The 18,860-nt window shown below is 45.6% G+C and overlaps 1 protein-coding gene across 3 annotated transcripts in view; it reads left to right on the top strand.

Annotated features, from left to right (window-relative positions):
* Nucleotides 1–18,860, top strand: part of MCC (MCC regulator of WNT signaling pathway) — a 399,974-nt gene that overhangs the window by 311,864 nt on the left and 69,250 nt on the right. For all 3 annotated transcript variants that reach the window (XM_058538632.1, XM_058538623.1, XM_058538640.1), the window contains 2 exons: nucleotides 15,381–15,544; nucleotides 17,570–17,776. In XM_058538632.1, coding sequence (XP_058394615.1) covers nucleotides 15,381–15,544; nucleotides 17,570–17,776 — 371 coding nt within the window. The remainder of the gene's footprint in view (nucleotides 1–15,380; nucleotides 15,545–17,569; nucleotides 17,777–18,860) is intronic.

Raw genomic sequence — 18,860 nt, 5'->3', positions numbered from 1 at the left:
GTGATGGTGGGAATGGAAAGAATAGAATGGGTGGTGACACATTTCAGTGGAAGAACCAATAAGTTTTAGCAACTATTGTGTAAGGAAGAATCCAAAATGACTCTTAAGACGTTGATCCTGAGTGACTAAGAGAATGATCATATTCCTTAGTAAGGAAGTTCGGTTGAGAAATGAGTTGGGAAATAGATATTTTATGTTTGAGGTTGTAGAGAAATGTGCATGTGGAAATAGATGGTACGGTATGTTGGTATGGTGTATTTTAAACTGCAGGTCATGATCCCTTAGTGGCTTTGGAAATTACATGAAAAATATTTTTTCAATGTAATCAAATAGGAAAAAAAAAGAATGACAGTATTGTTTCATGAAATTTATTTGCTGCATGTGTGTATGTAGTAAGTTGCCAAATGAAATGTTCCAGGTGTGGGTTGCAGTCAAAATGTTGCAAAACCGTTGGTCTACTTGGAGATGCCTAACTGGATTTTTGGAGAGATTGGGGTTGAGGATAAAGGCTTTGAAGTTATGAAGTAAGGAGATCCCTCTGGTCAAAAGGAAGTGGAGTCAGAAGAGGGAGGAGCCCATATTCTAGGAAATGTCCACATGTAAGGGAGAGGTGGGAAGAAGAACCAGGAGAAGGAAGAGTAAATATAGTGCAATTTTCATAGCACTTAAAATTTCATTAGGGAGAGAGACTTTAATCAATAATTACACATTTATGTTTAATTATAACTCTATGTAAGTGCTGTAACATTAAGGAACATAATACCATGAGAGCATATTAAAGGAATTTGATTTAGTTTACCACTTCCAGAATAGCTTCCTCACATTTGAGCTGCGATCTGAAGGATAAGTAGGAATTAAGTAGGTAAAGGAAGAGATGGCATTCAGAGAAGGGGGCGGGTGGATGCATTCAAGGAGGTGAAAAAAGATCATCGTGTATGGAGGGCACCGAAGTGTGAGATGGAGGCTGGAGAGGTAGGCAGGAGCCAGATCATGTAAGATCTTGTAGACCATGTTAGAGAGTTTGACCTTCATTCAAAGACCCACAAGAAACCACAGAAGTATTTTAATAGTTGGGGGGAGGGGATGAGATGATCAGATTTGCATTTTAAATCAGTCACTCTGTAGTGAAGAGAAAGAATCAGTAAGTCAGGAGTGAATGAGGAGGCCAGCTAGGAAACCACTGAAAAAGTCTAGGTCGGCAAAATGGTTGCTAGGATTAGGGTGGTGGCAGTTGAGCTGTCAAAAAGCAGATGGGTGTAGAAAAGGTGTAAAATTGGCAAGATCTGCTAAAGGATTGGAAACAGAGGGTGAAGGAGAAGGTGTGTATGTGTGGGTGTCCCATAAGTGTCTGGTTTGCACAATGGGTGGACGGTGGGGCCAATCACCAATATGGGAGCATAGGAAAAAGGACTGGGTGGTATTGCTTTGAATTTTGTTTTGTTTTGCTAGGGGAGAGGGTGGAGTGGGGTGGAGGTCATGTGTTTTGTTTGGGCATGAGTCTGAGGCGGCTGGAGATATCTGGGTGGAGATGCTTGGGAGGGCAGTACGTATACAAAAGAAGACAAGAGGAGAGGTCTGGGCTGAAGAAAAGTGGTTGGGAGACATCAGTTGTTTGCGGATAGTTACCGAAGCCATGGAATTCGATGCCTAGAGTGAGAAGCGCAGAGAGCTGGAGTCTAAGCCTTGGGGGCCACCAGCTGATGAGGAGGCTCAGCAGGAGCTCCAGGCAGGGACGTGCCTCTCATCATTTCTGTCTCCTTTTAAATCTACCTCTTCCGAAAGCATCTCGTGAGCACCAGTCTGTGCACGTCCCTGTGCTGACTCTGTCACTGCCCCATTTGTTTCTTCTTATATCACACTGAAATTTTAAATGATATATTTGTATTTCTTTGCTTGACTGACTCTCCCGCTAAACTCAGCTGTGCAGAAACATGTTTATCTGCTAGTGTATCTCCAGAGCCCACCACGGGGCCTGGCACATAGTGTCTGTTCAGAGAGACTTGTTGGAATGAACAAGTGAAGCAATCAACCAATCCATCAACCTGTCAATCAGCCAAAGCTATAGGAAAGACATGAGGAGAGTGGTGTCCGGGAAGCCAATGGGGCAGAAAAGGCTCTAATAAGGAAGAAGGGGTCAGCAGGATGGACTGCTGCTAAGGCCAAATAAGGTGGATTTAGCTACATCAAAGTCACTAAGAGCTGTATACAGATACCAACTTGAGCCAGACAGAACTGGGTTGAGGAGTGGAGATGCCTCCCCAGGGGCCTTGGCTTCAGCCTGAAACTGTCTCCTTCAAACTAACCTGAACCCAAACCCCAGGCCTTAAGTTACAGCACACTCATCCCCCTGCGGCCAGGCCGCCGTGGGCCCAAGTCCTACGTGCTAAGTTACACCAGCATCTCGTCTCTACCCTAGTGGCCCCCAAGCTTCTGGACTCTGTCTTCCAGCCTTAGGCAGTCAGACAAGTGCAAGCAGCCAAGAAGTTCCCGATCACAGCAGAGAGACATTCCTACACTGATCCCTCCATGTGTTTCTCTGAAAGTGTATTTTATGAAATCACATAAGTGAACTCCACTCCAACAAAGTTTCTTAATCAAATAAGGCTGGAAAATGGAGGGATAAACCCACTTAAATGGGCTGGGCGTCTTTACTGTGGGACTTCTTGGGGCTTCTGACACGAGAGAGCATCTGTGGCTCCGGCTCCCCACCCAGGAGCCGGTGTCTGCCTGTCTGTGCTATGAGCTGGCTTCATTTTCCCGAATCATTAATCTCAAATCATTTCTTTCCATCCTTTCCCTCATTAAAAATATATATTCATTATAACCAGAAGTAGCATCATTCCCGACAAGACTGAGCTCCTGGAGGGAAAGAGCCCCGTCTGCCCAATCCCTGTCCCTGTTCTCTGCCCACAATAGGAGGCCTTTGTTCATTTAGTCAGCAAACTCCTTGGGGGCTGTGCTAGGGACTGGGGATGTGAGACTCTGGGGATCTGCCATCAGATTGCTGTACTCCACACTCAGATCCCTCACACCGAGAGTGACATCTCACCTTACCATGGCCTGCAGGGCCCCGCAGAACCTGGACATCCCCCACCTCGGACCTCATCCTCCCCAACTATTCTTGTTTTCCTTCCAGTATGGCCACACTGTGCTCCTCACTGTCCCTCAGAGCTGAGCAGCTTCTCTTACCTCAGGTCTCTGCACTCACTCTCCTCTGCCTGGAGTGCTCCTTCCTAACCACCCTCCACCCCCCCCCCACCCCTGCTTTCTCCTGCACTCAGTCAGCTGTCTTTTCGTCAGAGGCCTTCCCTCTTGGGGACCTACAGCACTCATGCACTCTCACACTTGCAGGCGCTCTTTTCCCTTCCCTGCTGCATTTTTCTCCACAGCCCCTAGTGCTCCCTCGTGACATCATGTGTTTGCGTTTATTTCGTTGTGTATTCCCAGTCTTTATCAGTCTCTCAGGCTAGAATGCAGCTCCATGCGGGCAGGGACTATGGCTATCCTGTTTACCAATGTCACAGTGCCCGCACATAGAAGGTACCCAAATGTATGAGTAGCGGTGGACGTCATCTTGGAGCTCCCGGTTCTTTGGAGGATGCAGACCAGTAAACGGAATGACCAACAGTGGAGTGAGGACCACAGCAAGAGGTGGACGGGGCCCCTAGTGACACCCTCGGGCAGGAGCATCGGAGAACGGAGAACATATCCCAGAAGCCACATCTAAGCAGAAAGTTGAGGGACAAGTGGGAGGGACAAGCTAAGAGTAGGGGGCAGGTGGAGAGTGCTGTGGCACAGGGCCCGCACCTGCAAGGTCCCCGAGGAGGGCAGGCACGGGGACAGCATGGAGGAGGGGCTCATCAAGGCTGCAGCAGAGAGCAGTCCCTGTGTGTGTGCATCGGAACTGGATGTCTGCCTCGTTGTACTCCATTGCCATTTTCCAATTAAATTGCTTCAATAGGGAAAAAAGCTTCCGTATAGAAACACCAGTATAGGAAATCATTAAAAAGCAGCCATTTCATTATGGTTGCTATATTTGCAAACCTGCATTAGCAACCCAGAGGTTTTCTTGAGCTGAATTTTATATGCAGTTTGCTGCAGTGTATTTGTTGATCTCTGTAGAGGAGTAAGTCTCACCTATTCCCTTCATCAAAAGCGCTTTTCTTTTGTTTTCAAACCCCACCCATCACAGTCAGGCTGCCCCTTCAGTAAGCTGGCCCCTGGGCACTGTCCTCGGGGCCTGGAGGAGTAAACCAGTGATTTACGAAGTGCTTTGACTTACCTAAGTGGTCATATAGAGGAGAAAGGGGCCGGCATTGTCTCATTGCATCTTAAAAATAAATTACGTTACCTGTGTTCAAACCTGGTCACACAGTTGTTTGGAAAATAAAGGTAATTAAGTGGACAAAGATAAGGTAGGAATCATGGCTTGGGGTTTTTGTTTCCTCAATTTGGCAGAGTTCTAGTTAAAAGAGGCTGGATATGATAACTAACAAGCTCTGCTCGCTTACTTTGTGTTGAGCATTTACGGACTGCATCCTCATGTTTAATCCTCAGCCTTGAAGGAGGCCCTATAAATCTCATCTGTAAAAGTGGGATAACAGAGTTCAGAGAGGGTAAGTCACTTGTCCAAGGCCGCACAGCTAAGCAGTGGTTTTTGTTGTGCCCGCCCGTGTTTCTGTAGATGGCTTTGCTTTTGCAGGCCTCTGCTTAAATAGTGAAACGTGCATATGGTTGGTGTGCTACGCTTACCACAATCCTTTGAGGTCTCTAGTGCTGATGGGGAATTTAGGAGGCAGCTGTGCATCATAGCACGTGGCTTAATAGCAGTGTTTGCTGTTCATCGAGATTTTGCAGATCTCCATCTTAGAAACCACACTCTTAGACCAAATGATTCTGGGTGTTGCAATAGAGCAGAGCACAGATGTGTGCTCATGGGCTTCTTGCAACATGCGTGTTAGCGCGTGTGTGGTGCACTCCCTAGCAGGCTGTTTTCCCAACTCTGTTAATGAAACAGCAAAGCTTGTTTGGAGCAACTGTTTGTAAAACAAACAAAATCCCTGAGCCAATGGACCTTTGCACGGCCATTATGGGTTCTGCTCCCGTATTTTGAGATCTCTTCAGTTTTAGGTGAGAAATTCTTATTTTTCTGGAATTTAGCAATGCTAAACTATTATACCCTTAGGGATGAAAGGAGGCATAGGATACCTTGCTGGCCGGTGTGAGCGTTTAGATAGAGATTTCCTCCTTATGAGTAGTTTTTGGAGGACAACCAAGGAAGAATTTACACATGAAACCTGGCTCTTTGGCACGGCCGTGACTATGAAATATGTTTAACGTTAAAGCCAGATTTTCTTGGCTTAATGGCTGATGAGGCTTAATGGCTTCAGGAAAAATGTTCCCAAGTGTCAAGCAGCCACTCCCAGTGGGGAGAAGTGGGGTCAGGGCGGGGAAAGGCAGCCCTGTCTCCTCCAAAAACGATTTCTGCAGACTTGGAGAGAAGTGTTTACAAAGGCAAGGCAGCCTGTCTGGAGAAAACTTACTTTTCATTAGGAATGAGGTAGCTAGGTACCTCATTACCCTCCAGCAAAGAACTTTAAAAGAGAATCAGATTATTTGTAACCTGATTCTGAAATTTCGAGGAACCAGTCCACAGGTTGGAAAGGTTAGACGAGACTGAAAACAGCGCCCTGGCTAGTAGATGGAACAGGCTGAGCCTTTTGTTGCCTTTTTTTCTTCTCTTTACTTTAATTGAGCAACTTAATTTCTCCCAAGAGGTTCGCCATGTTGGTCATCCATTTCTCCCAAGAGGTTCGCCATGTTGGTCATCCATTTCTCCCAAGAGGTTCGCCATGTTGGTCATCCCTGAGAACCAAGCCCAGGGCAGATTTAGAAGTTTCGAGCATTGGCTCACCAGAGGGTGCTCTCTGAGGTGACTGTGTGCTTTCTCCCAGGCATCTGAGTCTGGTCAGACAAGACCTGTCAGCGAATGTTAGCAGGGCTGAGTGACTGAGGAGTCCACCTAAAATTATTCCGGAACTTTCCTTAGAGAGTACCCGACCTCGAGAGCAGGGAGAGTCATTGCTGCACTTCACTTCGCGTTACTTTGGGATATTTCCTTCAAATTCTGCTATTCAGTAATTTTTCAGCCCCCAAGAGAGACTTGGGGTATAAGAAAGAAATGGAAAGGCCTTGATCTACCACATTTGTTCAGAATGAGCTCCCATAATTGTTGAGATTCATGAACTCCTTTTCTAAGACAAGCAATCTTCATTTTCTAAACAGACCAAGTCTCCTCAGGTTGGGTTGTTTTTTGGTGGTTTGAAACTCATGACATATTTTTTCTTAAAACCAGCATTATAAAGGAGTGTTAGCTTCTGAGACAGGCCTCTGAAAGCTTATTTAATCTATAATGGAGATAAAATATAGGATCTCACTAGTATTACTACAACCCCAACCATCATGTTGAACCTTGTTCCTATGAGAAAATATTCTGTGGACCACTTTTGGATGCCAGAAGAACATCTTCCCCCTTCTCCTGGTGGCTTTGGAAATTCTCCCACCCCTACTACAATCAGAGCCACGGGGTCTGGGACTGGTGCTGATGGCCTACTGTGCGCTGGCACTGTTTGCTCTCGAGGGCCGGAGACAGCCTGCCTGGAGAGGGGCTCTTGAGCTGAGGTGGGTGATCCAGGCTCTGAGAAGAGCCATTTGGCTTGGAGGTTGGTGAGCTCCAAGGAGAGTGGACAGCAGTGAGGCCCGAGAGCAGGGCAGGGGCCGACGACAGAGGGCCTTGGAGGTGCAGTCAGGGGGCTGGAGTTTATCCTCTAAGTGCGCCTCTAACTATGTCTTCAGGATAACTTCTCAGAGGTACAGACACAGAATGATCTCTAAGGCTCTTCGTAGACATTGCCAAATCTTGACCCCAAAGATTTCCTCACGTCTTCTGCAACAGTGGGTATTGTCTTATTCTTAAAGCTGTGCCACTTCGGGTGATTAGTAGTCAAATAAGTAAAATGATTATATGTGAACTTGAACTTTTCTCACATAAGGTGTTATTGGAGCCTTGCTCTCTAGAAGCCACTGCCAGAACTTTTATACCACGAGGGCCGGGGTGGGTGGCTGGGAATTCTGTGCGGGCACTGTGGCAGCTTAGAGGGAAGGGTCCTGGAGGAGCCTCAGGGCAGCTGGGGTGCAAAGTTAATGTTAGGTTATCTTTCTTATGCCTTCACCACATTTAAGACCAAGTTTACTGTTGTAGAGAAACAAACAGTGTCAACTGCAAAGGGACAACAGCAAAACTGAACACAAATCTCAGACTTGTAAGATTTCGCTAAAATAGAAGTTGTGAAAATGCAACCTTGCTTCCTTGGGGAAAAGAAACATGGAAGAGTCTCTCCCAGGCTCCAGGCCCCAGGCCCCGGGGAGCTAGTGCCTGGCAGGCTACTCTCCTTGGCGCTCTCACCCTGACTCGTGCCCATGTTCTCAGGGATGATTTGGGTGTGGCAGTGACACTGTCAGGAGAACATTCCTGTTCTTACAGCTGCATTGAGAAATCAACCACCACAGTGGTCCCCGAGTTAAATCTCAATGTCAGTCTATTCGTGCTATGTCAGACCTCCTTGCCTTGAATGTTGAGGTATTTGTTTTCCCCTCAGGTCTTTTTTTTTTTTTTTTTTTTTTTGCTGAGGAAGATTTGCTCTGAGCTAACATCTGTGCCAGTCTGCCTCTATTTTGTGTGTGGGTTGCTGCCACAGCATGGCTGACAAATGGTGTAGGTCCGACCCCGGGATCCAAATCTGCAAACCCTGGGCCGCTGAAGTGGAGCATGCCAAACTTAACCTCTATGCCACTGGGCCAGCCCCCTCCCCTCCATTTTTTATTTTGAAAAACTTCAAACTTACATATAAGATAAAAAGAACCCCCCTAAACTTGTTGCCTAGATTCACCAGTTGTTAACATTTTGCCACATTTGATTTTCTTCCCTCTTCTGCTTCCAGAAATTTTATTTTCTGAGCCATTTGAAAGTAAGTTGCAGACATCATGTTGCTTCACCCCAAATATATGAGTATAAATATATATACACAACAGCATCATTCTTATAAGTTCTCGTCTTCGGTAGACACAGGTGCTATGTACACTACGCGGGGGTGTAACCTCCATGGATACTCTCTTACTTCTTTCCTCCCGGACCCTTTGGTCTTCTCCTTGGTGCTCAGACCTGGAAGTCAACTACAGTCACGTGTCACTTAACAACAGGGATACGTTCTGAGACATGCGTCGTTAGGCGATTTCGTCGTTGTGCGAATGGCGTAGAGTGTACTTACACAAACCTAGACAGTATAGCCTACTATAAACCTAGGCTACGTGGTACTAATCTTATGGGACCAACATCATATATGCAGTCCGTCGTTGACCAAAATGTCGTTATGTGGTACATGACTGTATTCTGTTCTGTCATTTTCTGTGTTGTTTTGTTCTGGTTTTGCTTATTCCTTGCTGGAGTTAGGGAGGGCCTTGCTGCATGTAGCATGGAGAGGACTGCAGGAAAAAAGATAAAAACCAACAGCCTTCCTGGTTTCAGCCTTAGAGCCAACAGGATCTGAACTGCGACATCCCTAGGATATCCATCATAGCTTGCCTCCAAGCAGAACGTCTGTATTGATGCTGAAAGAATCTGTAGCTCTTTCCTCCACTTGAATTTCTTTTCAAGGCATGATGTGTGCCCAGTCAGAACGGAGAGGGGGCCAATGTATGGGCCCATGGAAGGTCGTGAGGGTTATGGTCATGGCCTGATCTGCTGCTCCCCACACAGGTACAGCTTTAGGGGAGAGTTCACAGCAAGCCTATAGCCACTTCTGTTTCTCAGACTGGCTAACAAAAACTTGATACTCTGAAAGTTGGCTTATAAAAAGTCCTTTGTTTATTTTGCATATTCAGATCCTGCAGTCTTTACGGAGCGCTACTCCATGCCCAGCATTGTGAGTGTCTGGGAACACGTGGATGAATGAACAGAGTCACTGCTCCCCGAGGCTGGGCTTAGTAGGGTCAATGTGTCAGTTAATAAGTAATTACAGAGAATGTGCTGCCTCAAAGAAAGGAGTAAGTATGAGATTGTATGTAATCAGGGAAGGCTTCCTGGAAAAGGAGATTACAAGGCAAAGCTCAAAAAACAGCCAGTATGAAGAGGAGAATTCGGGGCTTCCAAACCAGGCAGGCATAACCATTAGCTGTGAAGTGAATGCCGAGCCCCAGGAGTATGTATGTTTTGAAGCTGGGACCATATTTTGGAGTAGATTTGTTCAGGTAAAAGTGTGCTGCTCAGAATCAGGTGGACCAGGAGAGTGTTTCTAACATCTAGCCCGTTTACCTGTATTTTTATTTGGATTAGGGTTTTTACAGGGTGTTCAAAAAAACCAGGCAGCCTTTAACACCTGATTCAGAATAAACCAACTCTGGTACAGTTTATTGTGTGCAACTCCGGGGAGGGGCAGGGGCCTTAGCTGATCCTGAGGGAGAAAGAAGAAAACCAGCTTTGCCCACCAGTGTGTGTTTAACCAAGCAAGAAAGCTGGTTGGGCTTACGTTTCACAGCCATGAATGTTCTCTTATCTCTTTGCAGATTTCCAAAGTACTTGGGTCTCCCCTCCAACAGCGACTTAGAAACCTAAGGCTCTGGGCTCTCATTAGAAAAATACAACCTGAACTGTCTTTTCTCTGGCTCCTGTCAGAAGGCTGACCGAGAATAGTTACGTTTAGAAACTACAGCAAAGGCGGGAGCTGCAGACTGGCACAGAGGCTGTGAAGGAAGTGGGCAGGGCAGGGGCGTGCCGTGGCCATGCAGAGTCCAAAGGGGCAGCTGCTGGCCACTCCGCAGATGGTTGTCGTGCGAGGAGCTGGGTCCAGTATTGCCAGGCCTTCTAATTTTACAAGAATGGCCATAAATTCTAATGATTTCTAAATGTTGACAATTAATGCAAAAACTGTTTTAGAAAAAAAAAAGCTTGCGCCAGATATCAAATCCCGCCGTCCAAACAAAACACATCTTTGGCTGTAGGTGGCTAGTTTGCATCCTTGGGTTGAAGGGAGATGTCCATTCCATTCATTCTTTTATCTTTACAGCAAATTAGATAACTTGAAGGCTGGATGCCAAGATCGTGTGAGCTTAGCCCCTTCCAGAATTCCGTTTACATTGTACTTTAATAGTCTACAGCTTAATTTTAATTGAAAGTTAGTATAAGAAGAAACCATATGAAATCTGCATATGTGTGAAACTGTGGCTGAGGAGACTGGCAATCACATCGCTTCACACCACATGTGAAGTCCCGTGTACCAAAATTCTTTCAGCATCCATTGCCAAAACACATTGTCTCCCTTGTGAAACTGGATTGCTTCCTCCTTTCTGACAAGAGATAATTCATTTTTGCTCTGGCTGCCAGGAAGCTCAGGGCTAAGGAGAAGAGTCAGCCTCAGAGCTGTGTTAGCTTCCTCAGCCTTTCCCTGGTCCCAATCACTGTTCTTCCCTTATTTGTGGGTGTTTGCTGTATGCTACCTCAAATGCTTTTTTGGACAGATATGAATAACCTCTGGTAGAAGAATATGTATTTGATGCAAAGGGCCTCCTCTTTGTCTCATGGACATGGGACTGAGCCGTCACCTTTCCTACATGAAGCACAGCACAGCTGCGCAGCAGGTCTACCTCCGTGTCACTCTTCACACTGGAGTTCCATGTCAAGTGTGCAGTTCAGAGGCACTAAAGTACATTCCCAGAGTTGTGCAGCCATCACCACTATGCATTTCCAGAACTTTTTTTTTTTTAAACTGTATACCTATTTTATTTTATTTATTTATTATATTCTTTTTTGTGAGGAAGATCAGTCCTGAGCTAACATCCATGCTAATCCTTTTCTTTTGGCCGAGGAAGACTGGCTCTGAGCTAATGTCTGTTGCCAATCCTCCTCCTTTCTTTTTCCCTTTTTCTCCCCAAAGCCCTAGCAGATAGCCAGCCGTATGTCATAGTTGCACATTCTTCTAGTTGCTGTATGTGGGACGCGGCCTCAGCTTGGCCAGAGAAGCGGTGCATCGGTGCGCGCCCGGGATCTGAACCCGGGCCGCCAGTAGCGGAGCGCGCGCACTTAACCGCAAAGCCACGGGGCCTGCCCTCCAGAACTTTCTTATCTTCCCAAACAGAAACTCTGTATCCATTAAACAATATTGTCCCCTTCCCCAACCCCTGCAACCTCTGTTCTACTTTCTGTCTCTGTTGAATACGCCTACTCTAGGTATCTCGTGTAAGTGGAATCATACAATATTTGTCCTTTTGTGACTGACTTATTTCACTTAGCTTAACGTCTTCAAAGTTCGTGCGTATTGTAGCATGTGTCAGAATTTCCTTCCTTTTTAAGCCTGAGTAATATTCCATTGTACGTATATACCACGTTTTGTTTGTGCATTCATCCATTGATGGACACATGGGTTATTTCCACCTTTTGGCTATTGTGAATAGTGCTGCCATGGACATGGATGTAGTAGAAGGATCTGTTTGAGGCCCTGCTTTCAATTCTTTGTGATATATACCTAGGAGTGGAATTACTAGATCATATGGTAGTTCTATTTTTAATTTTTGAGGAACTGCCATACTGTTTTCCAAAGCAGTTGCACCATTTTACATTCCCATCAACAGTGTGCAAGGATTTCAGTTTTTCCGCTTCCTCACCAACACTTATTTTCTGTTGTTTATATAGTAGCCATTCTAATGAGGTGATATTTTACTGTGGTTTTGATTTGTACATGAGGCACCTTTTGTTCATTTTGGAACACATGGTCCCCTGTATGAGCTTATCTTGCTCCTCTGATCCCTTGACTTACACCTCTTGTCTTTTTTAAAGACTCCAACTGCCTCAGCCTTTGATGTCTGGCAGGGGCCAGACTGTGCAGGGCATGGTAGGCCAAGGGAAAGAATGAAGAATTTATCCTAAGTCTATATTTAGAAGAATATGCCACAGACTGAAAGATAATTCACCCTGTATCGAGCAGCGCTGATGCTGGAGTGAATGGTGGTGAGTGATTGGTGCTATGTGACAGCATTCCAACAAGGGGACCCAGAATATCCACTCCTGCCAGTCTGGTCACCTTGTCCTCCTGTGAGGCTCCAAACAGGCAACAATGACAAAGGACAGCCAAGTGTCACCTGATCACTAGTGGGGCTTGTGTAAAACCACAGTACAGAGCCCTGTGGCTATCAGGCGAGAGTGTATGGAGTTCATCCAACCTGTGTTTTACACATTGGGCTTCCTAAGACCAAGGGACACATTGATGGCCCTCCTTGGTTTGAAGGGAAGATCTTCCTTCGCTGTTTCCAGTCTGTATTTTAATTTAAGTACCCTCCTCAGTCCTCCTGATTCCCTGTCCTGTGCTTGCGTCATCTTCTCTGTGGTAACTTTCCCCAGGGTGGTACGGAGAGCCAAGAGGAGGGACTGTGGTATTTGCCATGTACATCTGTGAGCCTCTCAAAGTTGAGGGGTGTCTTGTATTCATCTTTGTACCCTGCATCTGGCCTGAGGCCGGGGCTCAGCAACTATTTGATTAAAGAATGAGAAAGAAATACTGGTCAGATCCCTACACCTTCCTCCTGTTCTCTATAGCCCAACATCCTCAGGATACAGCTGGGATACAGTCTGCCCATCAGCAGGCATGTCCAATGTGATCACTTGATCAGATGGAGCTCTGCTAGGGAAATTCACATGGAATGGCTGAATAGAGGTATCTTTCTCTCTCATCCCACTCATAAGCACTTAATAATGCAAATAATTCAGGAGCGTGTATTCACTCCAGCTCAGGGTACCAGGAAACCCTGCACCTCAAGGTCAGTGATTGTTCGGAGAAACTCCTCCAGTTATTTCCCTGGAATTAAGTGTGTGCTGGAGACAGTTCCACCAGCATGTGTGGTGGCTGAGGAGTGCTGCTTCTGGCTCTGGACCTCCTTGCCTTGAGTTGGTGGTGGGCATCTGCCCTCCATCTCCAGAAGGCCTTCTGCAGTGAGGAGTATCCCCCAGCTGTTGACAGCTTGGGGTGTGATCCACAACAAGGACAAAGAGCATGGACAAAGTTGATGTAAAACATGTTGCTGTTGACAAAGTCTGTGTTTCTGGTCTTGCTGTCTCTTAAATATATAATGATGTGGTGTTTATATTTGCTCATTTAAAAAATAGTTTTTGACCGCCTACACTATTCGATGTTGGAGATACAATGATAAGGAAAATCAAGGTCCTTTCTTTCATAAAGCTTTGCTTCAGTAGACGAGAGATAACAAACACATAAGTCAGATCAGATAGTGACGATTGGCATGAAGAAGATAGGTTAATAGGATAGGGACTGAGCAGGGGGAGGAGATGGAACCGCATGCTTTAGATAGGGAAGAGCTTGGTGAGGAGGTGGCATTTGAGGTGAGAGCTGAATGTAAATAGAGATGTGGGTGGGAATCAGTCTTAGCAAAGGAAAAGGAAGCCCTGGGCAGACAGGAGATTGGCATGTTCCAGGGATGGAGAGAAGGCCAGGAGTGTGAACAGAGGATAGTCAATGAGGGGCAAGGAAGACAGATGAGGCAAGGACCAGAGAGATCAGTGGTTCTCGCCCTGATTGCACATTGGAATTATCTGAAGAACTTACAAAAATTTTCCAGTGGCCAAGCCCCACCCCCAGAGATTGTGATTTAATTGACCTAGGGTGGGGCCTGGATATTGGTATTTTATAAAAGCTCCCCAGGGAATTCCATGGCACAGCCTGGGTTGAGAACATCATCAGTCTTGATCATGCAGAGTCTTACAGACTCTGGTGAGGAGTTTGGACTTCAGTTGAATGATCAGGGAAGCCATTTGACGTTTTGGGCTAGGGGAGTGACATGATCTGACTTATGTCCTTATGAGACTCACTTTGGCCACAGTATGGGGAGTGGAGGGAGGAGGTTGTTCAGGTGGTTCAGTTGAGAAATGCTGGTGGCTTGGACCAAGGCTGGTATCAGTGGAGATGGTAAGAAGAGGTCACTTTTGGGATAAGTTTTGAAGGTTGCGGTCGCAAGATGGATTGGGTTTAGGATGTGAGGCAAAAAGAAATCAAAGTTGCCTGAGAGTTAACCTGAGTAACTGGGTGGATGGTGGTGCCATTCACAGAAATGGGAGAGATGAGGGAGGAACAGGTTTGAGAAGAGGGGGGAATAATTGTATTCATTGGTTGGAGTGAAAGCCTCAGGCTTATCTTCTCTCTAGACCTAGATAATTTGATATGGATATAGGCAGTCAAATAAGGTTGACCGGAATATTGTAAGAATCCTGTTCCTATAGTGCTAAGAGTTTTCTTGAAGTCTTCTAAAGGTAAGCACCAAAAGCAATTGGCCAGTTTAGTGCATGGAACCTATGATGAGAAGGAAGGAGGAGCTTCTTTCATGCAGGAATGAGGCTGGATGTGGGGAAGGATGTACTTGGAGAGATTGCATGTACTTAACACCTGTCTTGCTACAAGAATTGAATCGTATACTGATACATAGAATCCAAAATAGGTTAAGATATTTGTATTTGAGTTTAAGGGGATTTTTTTCTCCCCAACAAAATCATCTTCTAAGATATGTCTAGTTCACATTAAGATTATAATTAATTTTCCTCCCCTGACCAGGCCCTAAGTGCCCAGCAATTAAAAATAACTCAGATTTTTAAGTAAGAATCAAATTATTAGAATTGCTTACAAGACATTTACATGGAGAACAATATACAGTTTGTTAGAACAGCTTATTTTTGCCCTGATGGAAGAAGTTGGTTAAATTGCAGTGGTAGAGCATGTTGATTGGTTATATCAGAAAAAAGTCCTGATTATAAGCTCACTGAGGGCAAGGACTGTCTTTTGCACAGTTTCTATTTTTTATAATGCCTGGTATCTGCTCATTCTGGGGCTTTTTGTTTTGTTTAGTAAAGTTATGAGATCTTTGCTGAAACTCTTACTGCAGACAGTGCTTGTCTGAATGGCTGAGCAGAGGGGTCGACCAGAAGGCTTCTGAAGTCCCAACCGCTTCTTCTGGGACACTCCTTTGTTCTTACTAAAGAAACTCGAGATGTGGCTGCCTTCTAGTAAAAGACAAGAGAATTCAGCGTGGCATGGCTATCTAGAAAATGGCCATGGTCTGAAACTCCTCAATGAAGGCTTTACATTGGCTCCAAGCCTCAGAAGCAGTGCTGGCAGCCTGTGACATTAGGCTGCATGGCATTAAACTTTGAAATGTCAAGCTCCATTGCCATTCCATTTTACCTGAATGAGTTCTTCATGGTAAGCCACAAGGAGAGCATTCTTTGCCCGCCTGCCTGCTTAATGCATTTTGTCCACGTTCACTCACAGATAACTGCAGTGACCTGAACTCGGAGCTGCAGAGGGTGCTGACGGGGCTGGAGAATGTCGTCTGCTGCAGGAAGAAGAGCAGCTGCAGCCTGTCCGTGGCCGAGGTGGACAGGCACATCGAGCAGCTCACCACGGCCAGTGAGCACTGTGACTTGGCTATTAAGGTAGCTTCCCCTCCCCCATCCGGCTCTTATTGATCATAGGAGGGAAATGAGCAGATCCCTCTCCTCTGAAGTGTGGTTTTCTCAGATACTTGTTAGGGATGAGTGTTTCTAAGAAAGCCATGCTATAGATTGGGCCACCAGGGAGAAGCAGGAGCCCTATAAATTTTTCTTGGGCTGAATCACATTAGAAAAAGTCATTATATCAACAGTCAAGATCACTGGCTTTGCAGCAAAAATTATAGTTTCCTTGGGACTGCATTATTTTAGTGTGGTTCATCCTATAGCCCTCTTAGGCTATAAGAATAACGTGGGAGTTTTATTAAAGCTTTAAGGCCTCTAGAATCTTATTTCAGGAGTTATGAATCCACGGTGCTAACAGGAGGGAAGTGCAGGGCCTGCGTGAGTCATCTATCCTGAGCACACTGGGCTGGTCTCAGCCACGCCTTTCACATGCATTCATCTTACTGCTCAGGGAGGACCAGGTGAGAGGAATGTGCTGCATCCGCACAGATTCATCATGAACAATGGGAACGTCAAGTCCTGTTGAGACTGGGCCTCTCGTGTCTTTATATTACTTCACCATAGCCTAGTGACCTAGGCATAGCAATGCAAACTGAGAAGTCTGGGAGGAGCCCATGTAAAGGGAAAATGTGATGTGTTATTTGAAAAATGTCTTAGGACGCTAGGCCCAAGTTTCTATCAGAAGGAATCCTGGATTTCACAAAAGAGCTGTAGTTTCCCTAGATAAGCCATGATTCGTGTTTGTAACACAGCTGGTTTTCCATCTTTATTCATCTCAATTATAAGTATATAGTTGATGTGGTTTGGGTAGGCAACTACTGGTGTTTCTTTCTCTGGAGTCTCCTAGGCCGTATATTTGATGTAATGTCAACTTGGGTACTAGCCTTGGCCTCAGCATTGAGAGGGAAGGAGGAGGCCAAGCATTTCTGCCAACCAGCAAGGGTCAGAGCAGGGCCTGGAGTAGGGCTGAGTAGAATAAGAGTCTCAGATTTGAGAGGAAGGACAAAGCACCACATGTGGAGAGGGGCAGCGAGATTTGGGTGTGTGTCTTCATCAGGGAACCATGTGAGCATCCAAGAGTGACATACCCGCACATTTTTCATTTTTGAGACCTTCTGTTTCTCATCACATCTCTTCACTGCCTTCCACCCCTACATAGTAATTCTCCCTCCTCTTTCCATATCACTTGGCTTATGCTTCGTTTTCCAAAGGACAATAAATGTGAAGGTATGGTTTCTGAAAGCAAGCAGAATGAGTTCTTCCTTTTTTTCTAATTTTATGCATGTTTCTTCTCCATTAATACTGTGTTTTAAATGAATTTTTAAAAAACTCTCCAACTACTATTAAGATTCTATTTATTTTAGCTCATAGCTGTCTTATTAATTAATTAAATCCCCGCTGTCTTAGAAAGCTCCACCATGAGCTTCCTCTTTTCTGTGTCACTGAGGTTTATTTTTGTCTTTCACATCTTGGGACTGAACCTCATTCACACCCTCTGGATTCTGATGTGACACTAAAAGCTGGAAAGAGTGATGTGACCTATTGTATTGCGGAGTTGGAACACGGGAGGCCTATAATTTAGGAAACTTCAAGTTAGATTTTGTATGCAGTTTGCTACTTCACATTTGCATTATCAGGATCACTAACTGGCTTGCTGTCTGGTTGTGTGTATTCATCAATTCTGGAACATGGACAAAGGAGATAAACATCTGTGTGGACACGGCAGTTAGTGCCACAGACAGACTTGCACACCAGGAAGGGACTGATTTTCTTATCCTGGGCACTGCTGGGTAACACACACTATGACCCAGGGAAGCGACAGAACCTCATCTGAAAATGGAGCGAGAGGATAATGGGGGGTGTCACTAGTCGTGATTACTGTTTGCAATGAAGGGGCTCTAAAACCCACTCTTCTGTGGACACTCGCTCCCGTCTGACCTGTTTTCTTCCCCACCCCTTTCTCCAAGATAACTCGCTTGGCTCGTTTTTTTGGCTGTGTTCCAGACAGTCGAGGAAATTGAGGGGGTACTCGGCCGAGACCTGTATCCCAACCTGGCTGAAGAGCGGTCTCGTTGGGAGAAGGAGCTGGCTGGGCTGAGGGAAGAGAATGAGAGCCTGACCGCCATGCTGTGCAGCAAAGAGGAGGAGCTGAACAGGACCAAGGCCACCATGAACGCCATCCGGGAGGAGCGGGACCGGCTCCGGAGGAGGGTAAGCACTCCAGGTCCAGCGTGGCCGGGCCTCTCCCAGAGGATGTGGGGCTAAGAGAAGCTGGCATGTAGAGCCAAAGGCAGCCCCAAGAGTTTTGTGGCATTTGTAGTCTTGGGACTCACCATCCCCTTCTTGTTAAGAAGTCATTCTTAAGAGTAGTTGGAATGCATGAGGTGTGGAGGTAAGATTTTAAAAAACACTATTCTCAGGCCGGCCCGGTGGCGCAAGTGGTTAAGTGCGCATGCTCCACTGCGGTGGCCCAGGGTTCGCAGGTTCGGATCCCGGGCGCGCACCAACGCACTGCTTGTCAAGCCATGCTGTGGCGGTGTCCCATATAAAGTGGAGGAAGATGGGCATGGATGTTAGCCCAGAGCCAGTCTTCCCCAGCAAAAAAACAAAAGAGGAGGATTGGCAGATGTTAGCTCAGGGCTGATCTTCCTCACACACACAAAAAAAACACTATTCTCTGGAATCTCAAATCTAAGTGGATGGTAAAATTATATCAGGGCACTGATTCACAAACCATTCTCCAGGGTACACGCGTCTTTCCCAAGCTCAATTAAAATGTTCTTCTTTTAAGATAGACTAATAATAATTTATAATTTGCAAAAATATATGGCATTTTCCCCTTTGCCATTTCTTCTACAAGTTTTTCTTTAAGTTTATAGTACCTGCTGTCACTTATCTCACTGAGTCTAATGTGAAATGTTATCTCTTCTAGTGCAGACTCAAGTTAAAATAATCATATACATATATATATGTTCTGTGCATGTATATGTGTGTTAAGTGTGTGTGTATATTTGTGTATGTAAGAGTAACTCCTGGTATTCACCCCAGTGTACCAATGGCTCTTTGGCCTGAACCAGTTTGAGAACCACTTTATTTAGGAAATACATCCATTACTAAAGGAGCTGTTTTTTCAGGATAGAAATGTTTGGCAGAGTCGCTAAAGCACTCCGCTTTCCAAAGATGGAGTTTTTTCTCAGGAACCCACAAGTACTTCTTTGTTTGGCTGTGAATTTGATCTGTGATTTGGGCTGGGGGTGAAGCAATGAATTCTTCAATCAGAAACAGTTTCCTCTGA

This window comes from Diceros bicornis, chromosome 1, assembly GCF_020826845.1.
Source record: "Diceros bicornis minor isolate mBicDic1 chromosome 1, mDicBic1.mat.cur, whole genome shotgun sequence".
Classification (NCBI taxonomy): domain Eukaryota; kingdom Metazoa; phylum Chordata; class Mammalia; order Perissodactyla; family Rhinocerotidae; genus Diceros; species Diceros bicornis.
Note: the sequence above shows the minus strand (reverse complement) of the source record. Positions and strands in the feature narration are given on the sequence as shown.